The sequence below is a fragment of the Gorilla gorilla genome, chromosome 10 (assembly GCF_029281585.2).
Source record: "Gorilla gorilla gorilla isolate KB3781 chromosome 10, NHGRI_mGorGor1-v2.1_pri, whole genome shotgun sequence".
Lineage (NCBI taxonomy): Eukaryota > Metazoa > Chordata > Mammalia > Primates > Hominidae > Gorilla > Gorilla gorilla.
In genome coordinates, this window is record NC_073234.2 from 31,297,954 (window position 1) to 31,313,758 (window position 15,805).

At 39.9% G+C, this 15,805-nt stretch overlaps 1 protein-coding gene across 1 annotated transcript in view; it reads left to right on the forward strand.

The window, feature by feature from the left end:
• The first annotated feature begins 6,251 nt into the window (after positions 1-6,251).
• DERA (deoxyribose-phosphate aldolase) overlaps positions 6,252-15,805 on the forward strand; it is a 122,074-nt gene continuing 112,520 nt past the window's right edge. Inside the window, exon 1 of the mRNA XM_019038429.4 lies at positions 6,252-6,375. Coding sequence (XP_018893974.2) covers positions 6,345-6,375 — 31 coding nt within the window. The 5' untranslated portion in view covers positions 6,252-6,344. The remainder of the gene's footprint in view (positions 6,376-15,805) is intronic.

Sequence of the window (15,805 nt, forward strand, 5' to 3'; positions counted from 1 at the left end):
TAGAATTTAACAACACTTTCAAGAGTAGTGGTCACTTTTCTGTTCTCATCTTACTAAACCTTCAGCAGCATCCAATAATCATCCACTTCCTTGTTTTTGATTTTTTTTTAGCTTCTATGAAACTACACTCCTGGGTCTTTTTTTTTTTTTTTTTTTTTTTTTTTTTTTTTTTTTTTTTTGAGATGGAGACTCGCTCTGTCACCCAGGCTGGAGTGCAATGGTGCGATCTCAGCTCACTGCAACCTCTGCCTCCCAGGTTCAAGCGATTCTCCTGCCTCAGCCTCCTGAGTAGCTGGGACTACAGGTACACGCCACCATGCCCAGCTGATTTTTGTATTTTTAGTAGAGACGGGGTTTTGCCATGTTGGCCAGGATGGTCTTGATCTTCTGACCTCGTGATCCACCCGCCTCGGCCTCCCGAAGTGCTGGGATTACAGATGTGAGCCGCTGTGCCCAGCAGGGTCTTTTTATACCTTACTGACTCTTGTATTTGCCAGTTCCTCCTTTTTTTTCTTGACTTCAGATCTGGGCTGCACTTTCTAGCTCTGCTGTCTAAAGAAAAATATCTGCTGTTACTCAAGATCTTCTGATAGGTTCTACATCGTTGTCTATATGTTGTCTACCTGGTCTGCCTCTTTGAGCACCAGAGTTTGACAGCATAGTTGAGTGCTCCATCTTAACCTTTCGTAAGACTCAGACTTACCTATCGTAAGTCTTGATTTTTTTAATCAAACCTGTTTCTCCCTCAACCTTTCCCCATTCCACTAACTGGTACTAACTTATACTTACTTGTTCAAACTAAAAGACCTGGAAATCCTTGACTCTTTCTCTCTCATGCCTATGTCTATATGCAAGTCCTATGGGCTCTTCGAAGCTGTGCTTTGCCTCCTCTCCATTGTTACCACCCTAGGCAGGCTACCTTTATTTCTCAGTTCCTTCATAACTGCTCCCTCTTGCCCCTACTCATTCGTCTGGCTCTTGTCCCATCCATACTCCATACAGTAGGAAAGGTAATTGCTTTAGGATTTGAAGAGATGAGGTGATTTCCTTGTTAAGATCTGTAATGGCTTCCCATTATATCAAATTCTTATGATTAGTTGGCTCTTGATACCTTTTGTGACTTTTTCATATTTCCCTTGCTTGCCCTGCTCTAGCCACAGTGGCCTCATTTCTGTCTCAAGTCCTTTTCACTTGATATTTCTGCTACTTGGTTCACTCTTACCTAAATGTTTGCTTGGCTGGATCCTTTCTTTGCATTCAGTTCTCCAGCTGGTCTGTATTCCATCTCTTGTCACTTCTTACTGAGTCCTATTTTATTCATACTTGTTAACGCTATTTGAAATTTTGTTGCATGTTTTTCAGCTTCATTGATAGTCTCCCTTTACCTGGAAAGGTGACTGGTATGTTGTGAGTGTTCAATAGTTGTTTAAACAAGTCCCTCACCAAATCTTTTTAATCTCTCCCAGTAATCCATGTCAGACCAGGAAGACTGTTTTCCAGTTGTCTCATATGTAGCAGGCCATCCTCCACTGAAGAGTGAGACATGGCAGGCATGGCAGACATGGCAAGACAAAGCTCTTACCTCTCCAGTGAACCCGTGTACAGCTTCAGCCGGTGTGAGACTGAAGTTACCCAGGAAGAATCCAGCTTTCACTTGCTTTCTCATCCCGTTAATCCCCTGGAGTCTCCTCTCTAGGTCCTAATTTCCAGTAGGTCATGGTATCCCAAGTTCCCACCTAATATTAGTAATTTACCTTTTTATGAATCAATTACTTCTCTATTTTAGTGTCATCCAGAGGTTTCTTCCAGGAAGCCAGGATTGAGTGTGGTCATTCAATTCTCTTCAGAATATTTTTCATGTCAGTAAAGTTCAACACATTCTTTTTAATGTCTACAAAATAGCATAGATGCATCAAATAGCATATAGATGCACCATAATTTATAACAAATTATAGATTACATTTTTTTAGTAGTTGCTCAAATTCCATGGAAGTATTTAGCTGCCTTTTCTTTGAGACCAAGGTTGGGGAAAAATGGATGCAATTTTTCAGAAGGGAGCAACAACAAGATGCATTGAAAAAGCAGACCAATGGAAAATATTTCTCAACTAGCTACCTTGCTTATGCTTTACACCTAGGGGATTAACAACTTAAAAAGCGGTTCTTATTAGGTTACTATATGTTACTGTGCATGTCTGTCTGCTACACTGGGGGGTTACCCATGAAAACATTGTTAAAGCAAGAACATTCTCAGATAAGAGGGGGCCTAGCTTTTCTTTGGTTATCTATTTAATATAGAAATGCTTAATTGCAAGTGTGCTATAGTATCACTTAGACTGAGGTGACTAGATCAGTAGAGTTCTTGGAGGCATCTAACAAATTTACCTTTGGAAACAAGGCCCAAGTATGCGTCTAAATGATAGCTAATGAACAATAATAATACTTTATAGATTGAATCACTTTAATGAGAGAATAGAACATGGTCAAGTGGAAGGTAACTGATTTTAGTTTAAGGACGAGTATGGAAATGATATAAGTGCCTTATGTTAGGTTTTAATGTTAACATGTGTGTCACTTTTTAATCTCTTCCAGTAATCCAATGAGATAGGTAATTGTCTCCGTTGCATATATGGAAAACCTGAATTTCAGAGAGGTTTAATGGTTTGTCTAATAAGTTTAGCTTCCAAGAGATAGTAGGGAATAGTAGTGTGTAGTCTAAGGTTATATATTGTTACATGATTATATATTGCCAGGTTTTAAGCAATCCTCTAGCACTTACAGGCAAATCTCTCTTAGCCTCAGTTTATCTGTACAGGGAGAAAAGAGTTCTCACAGATTTTTTTCAGGAAAAATCTCATAAATATGAAATACCAAATACTTTATGGAAAGGACGTAATTCACAGGAAGCACTTAATATTAGCGAGTATTATATATTGTATCAGTGATTCCCAAGCTTTAGGATTCTGTGGCCAATAGACTTCAAAATGGGGGAGAGGAGATGGAATGGTCGGCTTCTAGCCAACTGAGGCTATTAAAAAAGAAAAAATAATTATCTAACACCATGATCTTTATAAAACGACATTTTAAAATTCAAATTGGTAGTGAACAACGTAGTCTCAGAATGAAGGAGTGTTCTTTAAATTGAATAAATTTAGCTTCATAAAACACTCAGTATAATTCTTATTTTTTTTTATTTTACCATGAACTAGGAATTGGATGTTCTATTAGTCTCCCTCCAGTTCTAAAATATTTTGACTCTAATATTCACAATTTTTCATAGTCCTCCCTGCTCCTACACTTTTCTCCATCTGACCTAGAAATGCTGGCTGACAGTTTGTAGTCTAAGTGGTTATTTACCTAATGAACTTGTGAATAATTGCTCTTAGAAATCACAGGAGTAGAGACTATATCAAATGAAATTTGACTGGATAAAACAGTAGGCAGTATAAGAAAAGTAGCAAAGACAGCAATATACACTCATTCATCTAACAAATATTTATAGTCTACTAATTGCCAACTACTGTACTAGATCCTACATATGATGAACCAAACACAAATGATCTATGCCCTTTGGAACTTAAAATTTGTTTTACTCCTATCTCCCAGGACTGGTAGGTTCTTAGAAGCTTCAAGATAAATATTACGTATTCCTAGAGCTTTAATTTTAATTAAAGGAGGAGTGAGGGTGGGAGGATAATTAGGTAATTTATTTGGCAGTTTAAAATTTACATTGAAAAACATCAATGAATAGGAATAGCATGCAAAATTTACATGGCTTAAAAAATACAACATGTAATACTTTAAAAGCAATTTTACTCTTGTAAGAGTCAGTTTGGGCTATGGCTCCAGATTGGCATGCATAGTTTATTTTCCTCTGCTTCTCGTTTGTGGTTCTTTACGTTTAGTTTGCATAAACATTGTCTGAAGAAATATTAAAATTACAGATTCCAGGGTCCTATATATTCTGATTGAGTAGGGCTGTGAGGAAGCCCAGAACTGCTTTAGAAAAAGCTCTCGGGTGATTCCCATGTAGTGGTCTATAGCTCTTTCTTTGAGGGGACTTGCCTTAGGGATACTTCAGAAGTTTCATAAGGCAATAAATTTAAAAGGAATCTTCACAAAATGAAATATAGGAACATTTCTCTGTGAAAGAAACTCATTTTTTGCATACTATCCCTGCTGTCTCTCCTAATGTTGCCAAATTAACATACTTTTAAACTGCAGAGATTAATTTGAGATTAATACATTCAACAGGTCCATTTTAGAAAAAGTCCTTGAGAAATTCTTGACTGATAACATTGCTAAAACATTGCTTTAAGAGGCTGCCCTAATTCTGATTTTTCAACTAAGTTAGGATATCACAACTTAAAAACAAACAAACAAACATTTATGTAATGAATGGTATGGAATCTGGTTTGGAGTTGTGTTTACTTCTAAAAATAGAATTTCATGTATTGCCTTTGTATCTTCTAGAGATGTGAATGATCTCCAGCCAGAGACCACCAGTAACACACCTACAAGTGGACAAAGTTGTGTTTATTGACATTGTAACAAGGGAGAATGCTTGCCATGGGCACCTAATGTGAGGTGTCTCAGTAAGAGGATGTTAGAAACAACATAGGATTTGGGCCTGTCGTAGGTGATTTGGGGAAAGTTCAAGGAAGGATCTGGACTGGATGATGGTAGGAACTGGTGATAATAGTGCATCTTAATTCTTATCTAAAACATAGGAATGGAGTGAAGCTAGAACTGATTGGTAAAGAAGTCATAATAGCTAGGATAGGGGCTATTTGAACAATATTCATGGTTTTCTATTATCAGACATGATTATGATTATGTTTTTGTTGATTCATTGTGGTCACAATGGCCTTGGCCGATGCTGTGCTGTGAAATTATATACGTTTAAGCAGGGAAAACCATGGTCCAGTTGTGAGTTTCAGGTCAGCTCCAGGCTTTCAGGGCCTGCTTTTCTCTTTTTCAAGGTTAATATAAAAAAGAAAAGTGCTATAGTATGTATGAATAAGATCTAGACACATCCGAAACATTCAACAGTGGCTGTGTGTGGACAAGGCTGAAAGCTCAATGTAGAGGAATATACAAATATTACTATTCCTATTTAAAACAGCTCAGTAATTACTGCGTGAACTTGACAATAACATTAACAGCTTCCATTTTTTAAGCATCTACTGTATGCCATGTTATGTACTAGGTGCTTTGCATACATTCAACAGCTTTGCAAGGTGAACATATTTTGATCATCTCCACTTTACAGGTAAGTAGACAGACTATCATTTCCAGAACTGCCAAGTTACATTTATTAAATGGAAGAGCTGGTATATTAATGGGTTCAGCTCATTTTGAGCCCGCTGTATTTCCACTATACCAGGATGCCTTTCTATTCAGAACTTTGATGTCTAAAGTTACAGCAATGGAGATAAAATACATTATTGGCAGGATTGTTCAGAGACTCAAATGCTATCATACATCTATATATGATGTATGAAAGCACCTAGCACAATAACTGGCTCATGGTAGACAAATCATAACTAACTGTACTGTTTTCATAGCAGAGGTGCCTCTAAACGTGAGTACGGATAAGTTAACTATATTGAGATTGTGGAGTGACTCGACGATTTTAACCTCTTGGTCACAGAGAAATCAGGCTGAAGCATTTTGCCTTTATAGAATCATAGTATTTTGAAGAACCAAGAAATTGTCAAGGTCTTCTTTTACAGATGAGAAAAATGAAGCTCAGAAAAGCAGTTAATTTGCCCAGGGTCACACATTTAATTATTGCCCGAGCTTGGCTAAGAAACCAGGTCTTCCGACTCCTAAGCCCTTGCCTTCTTCAGGCCACATAGCTGCTTCTTTTCATGACGTGTAGATTAGAAAAGTCAGTGTGCCCCGGGGCCCTTGATTGCACCTTGGTTTCCCTAACAAGGATATGGGATCCCTGCTGACATTTCAGATCTTAAGTTGCAGAGCTCTGCACTTGGATCTTCTTCCTTCTTGTTATATAATCTTACAGTTAAAAGTTTCTAGGAATATTTTTATTACGTGCAATTGGCAACTTCAGTATTTTTAAAAGGGTGTTGGTAGCATTATTTCCGGGAGCTAATTATCGCTCCGGTTCGGTACCTCGTGGAGAAGACGGGGGAGGGGAGCAGCGAGATTTCCTTGCGGAGCAATAGGCCTAGGGTCCTGACCTCGTGGCCCGGGCCCGCGACTCCGCCCCGGGAGCGGGCAGGGGCGGGGCGAGCGCTCCAGCTGGCGGGAAGGAGGAAGGGCCGGGCGCTGCGCAGAGGCGGGCGCCTACCAGCCGGCAGCTCCGGAGCTGCCCGCGCCATGTCCGCATACAATCGGGGCACCGAGCTCGGTAAGGGGCCCGCGGGGCTCCCCATCCCCTCTCCCTCGCGTTCAGCGCCGCCGGGACTAGGGCTGGGCCTGCTGCCGCCCAGTGCCCTGGCTGTGGGTCCCCGAGGGGTTTTCGCTGGGGCGGGAAGCAGTGGCGTCTGGTCCGCACTCACCCCAAGTAAAGGCCGAACCCGGCACGTTCGCGCCGCTTGCCTTTGCACCTAAGCTTTTCCTCTTGTATGCGGAAGGAGTAGGAAAGGGTTAGATTATTATCTTCCTGCCTTTTCGTTCACTCTAGCTCGCTGGTTGGAAAACCCAACAACCCAAAAAACAAAACCCAAAACAAACAACCCCCAAGCAGGTAAAACCAGATAAAAACCTTCCTTCTCCTCCTTTTAATAGAATACTTGTGTAATTTAATGCAGTATTTCCGTAGATAATTTTAACCGTAACCTTGAAGTGGCCGTGCTCGTGGAAAAGTTGTCAGCCGTCTGTGCTCAAAATGTAACACTGCAGATTGCATGGGATTTTAGAGTTACAAAGATTTGTTAAAGTACCTGTATTATTTCCCAGTTTTCATCTTTTTTTATATTGTTCAAATACTGGCAAGAAACCTTAGTTCAGATTTCTTAACATGTGAAAAATTTATAATTCAAACAGCAAAACCATGATCAAGATAAGGTTTAAGCGTCTCGTTTAAGTATTATAGCTTGGATATCTGTGTATCCAGGATCTTTAACTTCTTACCTGTGTGACTTCGGACAAATTAATAACTTTGCGCTTAAGTTTCTTCATCTGTAAAATGGTTATTATAGTGGTAGTTACCTTATAAGGCCGTTAGGAGATTAAATAGGAGGATACATGTAAAGTAGTTTGGTATATTGTGGACACCTAGTAAGTCTTCAGTATAGATAGTATTAGTATATGGAGTTATGGTTTTAGGGGCTAATTTTGAGAAAATTGGCTGTAAATCATATGTAACACATACAGGTAGGTCCTTTTCGCCCTCCTTAAAAGTGACTGGTACTTAAACAGTCTGCACTTCCAAGAGGTGTTCTGGTTTTTTTGTCGAATGGTAAGAGAGTAAATCTATCATTTTAAAGACAGCTGATTTCCTAACCTGGTTGATTTTGTTTTAGTCACTGTCCTCTAGCTGATTATGTTTTAAACTCTAGTCCTATCTCTGGAACGTGGTCTTTAGTAATAACGGCATATTTCTTAGATTGGAATATCCTTGAAGGTGGTGGATATGGGGCAGGTTTGGGGTGGTATCTTACCTGGGTATTCCCAGGAATATGACCATGTGACTATGCATACATCAAGGATGTTCCCTAAATTTCCCAAAAGTTAGACGTTTTAAATTTTTCTTTCAAAAAACATAATTGAACCATTTTTAAATTTATTTATTTGCAGTAATTAGAATCAATCACTTCCATTCATTTGTTGAAAAGTAAAAGTGTAGACATAAATAATTGCCGGGTAGAACAATAGTAAATGTGGTTTTTATGCAGCTATCGAAATGATCATAGCTTTGTATTTATTATCTTATTTGTTAAAATCAGATTTTTTTCCTTCACAGGTATTAATCCTTAATCCAAACAGGTTTAAACTGAAATGCTAAAATAAGTTATTTGAATTAGGTACTAGGGAAAAAAATCTTTCAGTATTAATTTATGCAGTATATTAACTGATGATTTTTAAAATAGTTTTCTAATTGAAAGTCTTTTTAATAAACATCGTAACTAATTTCTAAAATAAATTAACATTTTTGTTCCCTTTTCTTATTACAAAAGGAATTCATGGTTATTGTAAAAATTCTAGAAAATACAGTTAGCACAAAAATGTTGTAGTATTATTACTAGTCCAATCACTGTTATTTATGATTTGGTGTATGTACTTCTAGTTCATAGACTTAAAAAAAATTGAGTTCCTTTGAGACTAAACCTGACCCTCATGATTAAAAAGTCTTTAAGGAAAACATTGGCATTTGGATGTATGAAAGATGTTTTCCAAATAGGGAATATACCCTCTAGCTTTCATATTAGAGGATGGGGCCCAGCATTCTGAGTTTTAACAAATCCCGTGGGTAGTACTGAAGCATACCCAACTTTGAGAACCAATGGCTTAATGATCTCCAAGGTACTATCAAGTTTTGTACCTAGACTATTATGCCCTATATAGTCTATTAAAATGTACAGATATTCTTCTATTTTATTAGATGCCACTTAACTATTGCCTAAAATGTAGGTGTCACGTGGGTAGTGATCTTTCTTTTGTTCACTGATGTGTCCCAAGTACCTAGAATAGTGTTTGGTACACAGAAGGCCCTCAAAAATGTCTTGAGGCTGGGCATGGTGGCTCATGCCTATAGTCCTGGCACTTTGGGCCAAGGCAGCTGGATCACTTGAGATCAGAAGTTGGAGACCAGCCTGGCCAACATGGCGAAACCCCATCTCCACTAAAAATACAAAAATTAGCTGGGCGTGGTGGCGCATGCCTGTAGTCCCAGCTACTTGGGAAGCTGAGGTACGAGAATCGGTTGAACCCAGAGAGTGGAGGTTGCAGTGAGCCGGAATTGTCACTGCACTCCATTGGGCGACAGACTGGAGACAGACTGTGTCTCAAAAAAGATAAAAAAAAAAAAAATTAAAAAAAGAAAAAGTTTGTTGAATGAAGGAATGAATTGAGAGCTGCTTCTTACTTGGGGGAACTGGGGAATCTACCTGGTCCCCGTGTATGGTTGCATGGACAGGTGCTGTGAAGCTCGGCACCTTCTTCCTCTTCGTGAGTATTATTAAGATTCAGTTTTGTTACATCTGTCTTCAGAGATATCTCAAGAAGCCTATAAAGGATGTAGACAGTGTAACTTCCTTGCAAATGTTATCTTTGGAGGTGTCTAGAGAATGGGGGTGTTATTAGATGACTTCTAAGGATCTCCCTGCTCTGTCTCTGTATGTCTGAAAACTCTTCTGTACAAAAAGGAACATTTCAAAGATATCTGAAAAATAACCATGATGGGATTTTGTATTTTTTTTTTGAGACAGAGTCTCACTCTGTTGCCCAGGCTGGAGTGCGGTGGCACGATCTGGGCTCGCTGCAACCTCCGCCTCCCGGGTTCAAGCAATTCTCCTGCCTCAGCCTCCCAAGTAGCTGAGATTACAGGTGCTCGCCACCACGCCTGGCTAATATTTTTGTATTTTTAATAGAGACGGGTTTTTGCCATGTCGGCCAGGCTGGTGGGATTTTTTTTATTTTAAGAAGCACATTTATTTAGGTAGTTATTGAGTACCAATCTGTACTGGGTAGTATTACCCTAGACTGGGGGTACAAGATAATCAGGGATGGTCACTGCCTTCACAGAGCTATTAATAGGTCTGGTTCAGGAGCTGGACATCAAGCTAGAGCTACAATTAAAATAAATGCAAGTGTGATGTGCAATTATTTTTCATTTATTTTTGTCTAAAAATTAGATAGATGTACCTAGACTGTGCTTTAAATGGGTTGTGAAAACAGAATGTCCTGGTCCTTTTGCATTATAATTTTTAATTTCCTTTTAAAAGAACCTACAAATTAGGGATTTAGGGAGCTCATTTTTGGCATTCCTGCTAAGGTATAACTTGGGTACAGAGTGTTTCTGATTTGGGTGATGGTGATTTTCCACTGCAAAGTTAACGGTTAATTTTTGGAATGGATATTTATTTATTTATTTATTTATTGTTTCAATAGAGACCATGTGTCAGTATGTTGACCAGACTGGTCTCAAACTCCTAACCTCAAGTGATACTCCAGCCTCTGCCTCCCAAAGTGCTAGGATTATAGGCATGAGCCACTGTGCATGGCCTAGAATGGCATCTTAAACCTCAACAATAGGCAAAGGCTATCTGTTTGCATAATAATTCTTCACCTTATTTAATACCTACTGTGTGCAGACACTGTGCTTAGGTGCTGGGTATAATGATAGTGTTAACACAGAGCTCTAGCTACTTGTAAGGCACTATGCTGAATGCTTGAAATTCTCATTTAGTCCACAATGGCCCTGTGAGGGAGATAGCATGATCCGTGTTTACACATGAGCAAACTGAGGTACAGGGAGTTTTAAGTAACTTGCCGAAAACCAGTTAGGTATAGCTAATGTGGCAGAGCCAGAATTCAAGCCCAGGTGATCTGGTGCTAATAATGCTACATGCTTAAACAACCACACTGTGTCGACTGGTGCTAACTGGGAGCACTACACCCTGATGTCAGAAAAGTCAAATAGATAACTGGTGAATACTGTTAATGTTACTCTTTTAGGTTTGATTTGTCTGTTTAAAACATAAAGGTTACTGTTTTATTGCCACAACCCACATCTTAACCATTGCAGTTTGTTTCAGAGAAGATGCAATTTATCCTGAGGGAGAATGAAAAAGTCCAAACTTTGGTAGATTATGAGAGTAGGGTTCGATGTTAGTGAAGTTTTCAAGGATGGCATGTCAAAACCAGACTTCCTCTGGAACTGCTTCATGTGGATATACTGATGAGCCTCAGAGCATCATGTGATGGTGAGCAGGGAGTGACCTCAAGGTGAACAGAGTGGGGCTTTTCTTTGTGTGTGTGTTTGTTTTCGTCTCTTGCAGTTTTGTAAAACGTCACCTTTCATTCTGCAGTCTTTGGGCTGGCCTCAGCTTCCTAGGTTTAAAAACCAATACTGTTTCTTTTTTTTTTTTTTTTTTTGAGACAGAGTCTCACTCTGTCACCCAGGCTGGAGTGCAGTGGCGCGATCTCGGCTCACTGCAACCTCCGCCTCCCGGGTTCAAGTGAGTCTCCAGTCTCAGCCTTCTGAGTAGCTGGGATTACAGGCATGCGCCACCATGCCCAGCTAGTTTTTGTATTTTTAGTAGAGATGGGGTTTCACTGTGTTGGCCAGGCTGGTCTTGAACTCTTGACCTCAGGTGAGCCACCTGCCTCGGCCTCCCAAAGTACTGGGATTACAGGCATGAGCCGTCGCACCTGGCACAATCCTGTTTCTTGATGTATTCTTTTAAAAAATGTTTAAAATAAGAGATGGGGTCTTGCTGTGTTGCCTAGGCTGGTCTTGAACTCCTGGGCTCAAGCAGTTCTCCCTCTCTGGCCTCCCGAGTGGCTGGGACTATAGGCTGTAGTCACTGTGCCAGGCTCTTGTTCTTTAGGTTAAAAAAAATTAAGTAGAAATAGTGAAGTATTTGATAATTTTGTTAATTTAGAGTGACTTTTTTGTCCCGAATTTCTACATCTGGAGTTTCTCTTAGTAGTTTCCTGAAAAATAGAACTGGAATCTCTTTAGCTGTAAACAAGATAAACAGTTTAAGGTATCTATGGGTCACAAGTGAGAAGTGACCTAATACACCTTACAAAGTCCCCATATTTCTTTTATTGAGATAGAGGCCTTTAAATTTTGCCTTTATGTTAAAAAAGTCAATTCCTAGTGAAAAAACAAAAACAAAGAACTAAAACATAAGGCAGTGTATTCTTCATTAGGTGGCATATGAAAATTTGACTCTAGCTCTTAGCTCAGGTGGTAAGAGAATTTAAAAATTTTTAGATTTCTGCAGGGAATTTCCCAACTGGAGTTAACTTGAGGTTTCTTTAAACAATAAAATTGATTTGCGTAATTTTAAGTTAATGTGGGTTTTATGTCTCAATCTAATTTTTTTCTCTTTAATATTTAATACTTAACATACGTATGTTACTTTAGATTTCATAGAGTGCTTTTCTAACATAATCTCTTTTAATTCTCCCAGGAATCCATTGCGCTAGGCATTATCGTTCTCATTTCATGGATGAGAAAACTAAGGCTCAGAAAACACAAGTAACTTGCTTATTATACCTCAGAGCTAGTAAGAGTTGAGGTCAAGACTCAAATGCAGAACTTCTGATTACAAGTTTTTTACCCTTTGCTTTACACCAACGGTCCCGGACCTTTTTGGCACCAGGGACTGAACTGGTTTTGTGGAGGACAGTTTTTCCACAGACTGGGGTAGGGGTGGGTGTTTCAACAAGGTATTTCTGGCTTATCTTATAATTTCCCTTTCCCAGCACCAAAGTCAGCCAGTTCTCCAGGGAGCATTTTTTTCAGTGGATAACGATACTGAGAAGCCAAGATCTGAGCACTAGGTATGCTCATTGTGATGGGTGACTCTGTTCCCAAGGCCCTCAGCTGGCAGAGCTGAAAAATGTATGTACTGTATACACACACACTTCTAGATTCATCTACCTATCATCTCTCTGTATCTACATAGTGAAAACCATGAGTTCACACTAATACCACCAGTTCTGGTCCAACACCACAGGATTTATCCCAGTGTTCTCCCTTTCCATATTTGAAACACTCCACATGCTTCCCCTGGCCCCAGCAGACGTTCTTCTCACTGTTCTCAGGCTCTGACCCCTGAGCTGGGCCTCCCTCCTGTGAGGCTGCCTTCCTCATCCCGCTGGTGCTTTGTCCCCCACAACAGGCTGCTGCCTACACAAATCTCCCTGTTACTTTAGTGTGGGGCTGTGGAGCTCTGTGCCCGGCCGCCTCTCCTCCCTCTGCAGGTGGATACCCTCCTTACCCTGCTTGCGCTTCCACTCCCCATGTCTTGCTCCCGCTTTGTGCAGATCCCCTCCTTGTTCTGATTGGACTCTGGGCTACCCCATACTGTTTGGCCCACTCTGGGCCATAGTGGTGCCCCCATTTCAACCTGGCTCGAATGACTACGTTGTTCACCTCCTCTTCAGTGCCCCACCCCAGTGGTTTAGGACAATTGTTTGGGAGGGGGAAGGGGGCCAGAATAATTTGTTTTTTTAATTTTTAAAATGTAAATATATAAGAATATTTTAAAAACCTTTATGTGGAGTGCCTGCTGTTCCTGGCACTTGTTACTTGCTGCTCATGGTCATGGCAGGGATGCCAAGGTGAGCCTGACTTGGTCTCTGCTTTCCCAGAGCTCACAGGCAACTAAGGGAGATGTTTATGTAAATCACCACATACGGCATGTTAAAACTGACAACAGGAACGTGGTGGGATTGAAAGGATAAAGACGAATTCACAGACGGTCCAGGGAGGGTTTTTTGGAGAGGATGTTTCTGACGGAGTAGTTTCTACAAAGGGACTAGCAAAAGCAGCCTGGCATGTTTCATTAACTATAGGAACTCAATTTTCAGGTATCTAGTGTAATCTTCTCATTATACTATAATGGCTAAGAGTAATGTTTTCATGAAAAAAAAATCCTTCATAGCGTATGTATGAAATACATACACTGAGTCAATAATTATGTACATTTTAGATTTTAACTGGGGCATCCTTTTGTGAATGCTAACTACTTTGATTTTACCTTAGAAGTCTTTTACTTTTTGCTTGTAAGCATAAATGATGAGGCTGTCTTTTATTATTGTGATACTGTTTGATAAATAGAAAAACTATAAAGTAATAATTTGGGTTTGTTGTATAATTAAATAATTAAAAGTCCTCTGTGGTGCCTGCTAAGTTAAAACACATTTTTTTTTTTAAAAAGCATCTAAGCCCGGTGGATTTTAATTATTAGGAAGGAAGAAAAACTTCAAGCACTTATTTAAAATGGGATGCTTCTGCCAGGAAAGAAAGACTAGTAAATGAGACAGCAGACAGAGCCCTTGAGGATGCGATTTAAACATGTCACCAGAAATTGTTTAAGTGGAGAGCTCTGGCCCTTTTAAAACACTGTCTGTCACTTGAGGATTGGGTCACCTTGAAATGTGTTCATCTTTTGAGTTAAAGGCATAAAAAGGCACTTTGAAATTTTTCAGTTAACTTTTGGTGTGTGTTGTGTGTGTGTCTACGAATGTACTTCTCCTCAGCCTGCCTCAGCTGTAACAGTGAGTTCCCTAGAAACCAAAGTGGTTGCAAGGGAAGGATAAATGTTTAATCTTGGCTCCAGCAAACTATACAGATTTTTTAAATGTTGAGACACTCTGGCTGCAACTTCTGGCTCTCTTTGTATAGTCAGGCCTTCGTCCCGCAAAGCAAAGTCTAAGACAAGAGTAGCTGCTGGTAGTTATTTCCTAAAAAGGTGCCACTTAACTGGTGTCTTTGTTCTTTTGGAAGGTGGTTAATGATACTAAGGTCTTTAAAGTCTGGAAAAATATCCAAGTTAACTGCTCTCATAATCCAGATTCAGATAAGGTTTTCAACTGTCCGCCTAATGGACTGCCCCACAGCCTCAGAAAGAATGTGTGTGTGTGTGTGTGAGAGAGAGAGAGAGAGGGAGGGAGGGAGAGAGACAGAAAAGAGATTTCATTCATATGTCTGAAATTTGACATTGAACTAGGTATCTGGCCTGCTGAAGGTATAGATAGAGACTCCTTATCTGTGATGTAGAGATTCTTGAATAAACATTACCTCTTATGAATATTTCAGATACTCTTTTCTAGGAAAATAATAGTGTCCACACTTATAAGGCTGCCTCTTTTTGTTGTTGTTTTTCATGTCATGGAATTTCCTAGCAGAAAGGCATGTTTGGTATCAGTCCAACACCCTTCTGTTGTGGGTAAGAAAACTGAGACCTAGGGAAGTTTAAGCCTGTAGTCACATGGCTGGTTAGAGGTAGTCCTGGAATGGAAATTCAGGCTCTGTCTATGCTGGTTTAGTCTAGCACGTTGCGTTACCTTCTTTTCCACTAGTTTACCATGAGCTTGGCTGGGCTCTGACCCTGCCTTAGAATCACCTAAGACGCTTGTTAAAAAATACAGATTCCTGAGCCCCACAATAGCTTTAATTATTTGTATTATGGGAGCTGGGCGTGGTGGCTCATGCCTGTAATCCCAGCACTTTGGGAGGCTGAGGCGGGCGGATCATGAGATGAAGAGATTGAGACCATCCTGGCCAACATGGTGAAAGCGCGTCTCTACTGAAAGTACAAAAATTAGCTGGGCGTGGTGGCACATACCTGTAACAGTTCCAGCTACTCACAAGGCTGAGGCAGGAGAATTGCTTGAACCCAGGAGGCGAGGTTGCAGTAAGCCGAGATCACGCCACTACACTCCTTCCTGGCGATACATCCGGAGTGAGACTCTGTCTCAAAAAACCCCCCCCAAAAAAACCAAATTATTTGTATTATGGGGAGAAAGCCCATGAGTCTGCATTTTTATAAGATTACCAGATAGCTCTTATGAATGAATACTGCAGGGGCAGAACCATGCAGTAAGCTGTGGAGTAGATCCAGGTTCAGATTCAGAGAATCTTTAATTACGAGCTATTGTTTTTTGATAAATCTTATGTCATTTTTACCTTAATCTTATTATCTTTATATATCATATATTTTACACTGATAAGCAAAGTTTCTCTAAGCAAATATGGAAAGAAATAAGCCTTTTTATTTGATTGAGATAAGTGAAGAAATGTGTTAAAGCGAATGTGAAGGCATGTTGGAAACATCGGGGTGACGTAGTGAAGTAAGTGCATATATCTGAAAAGT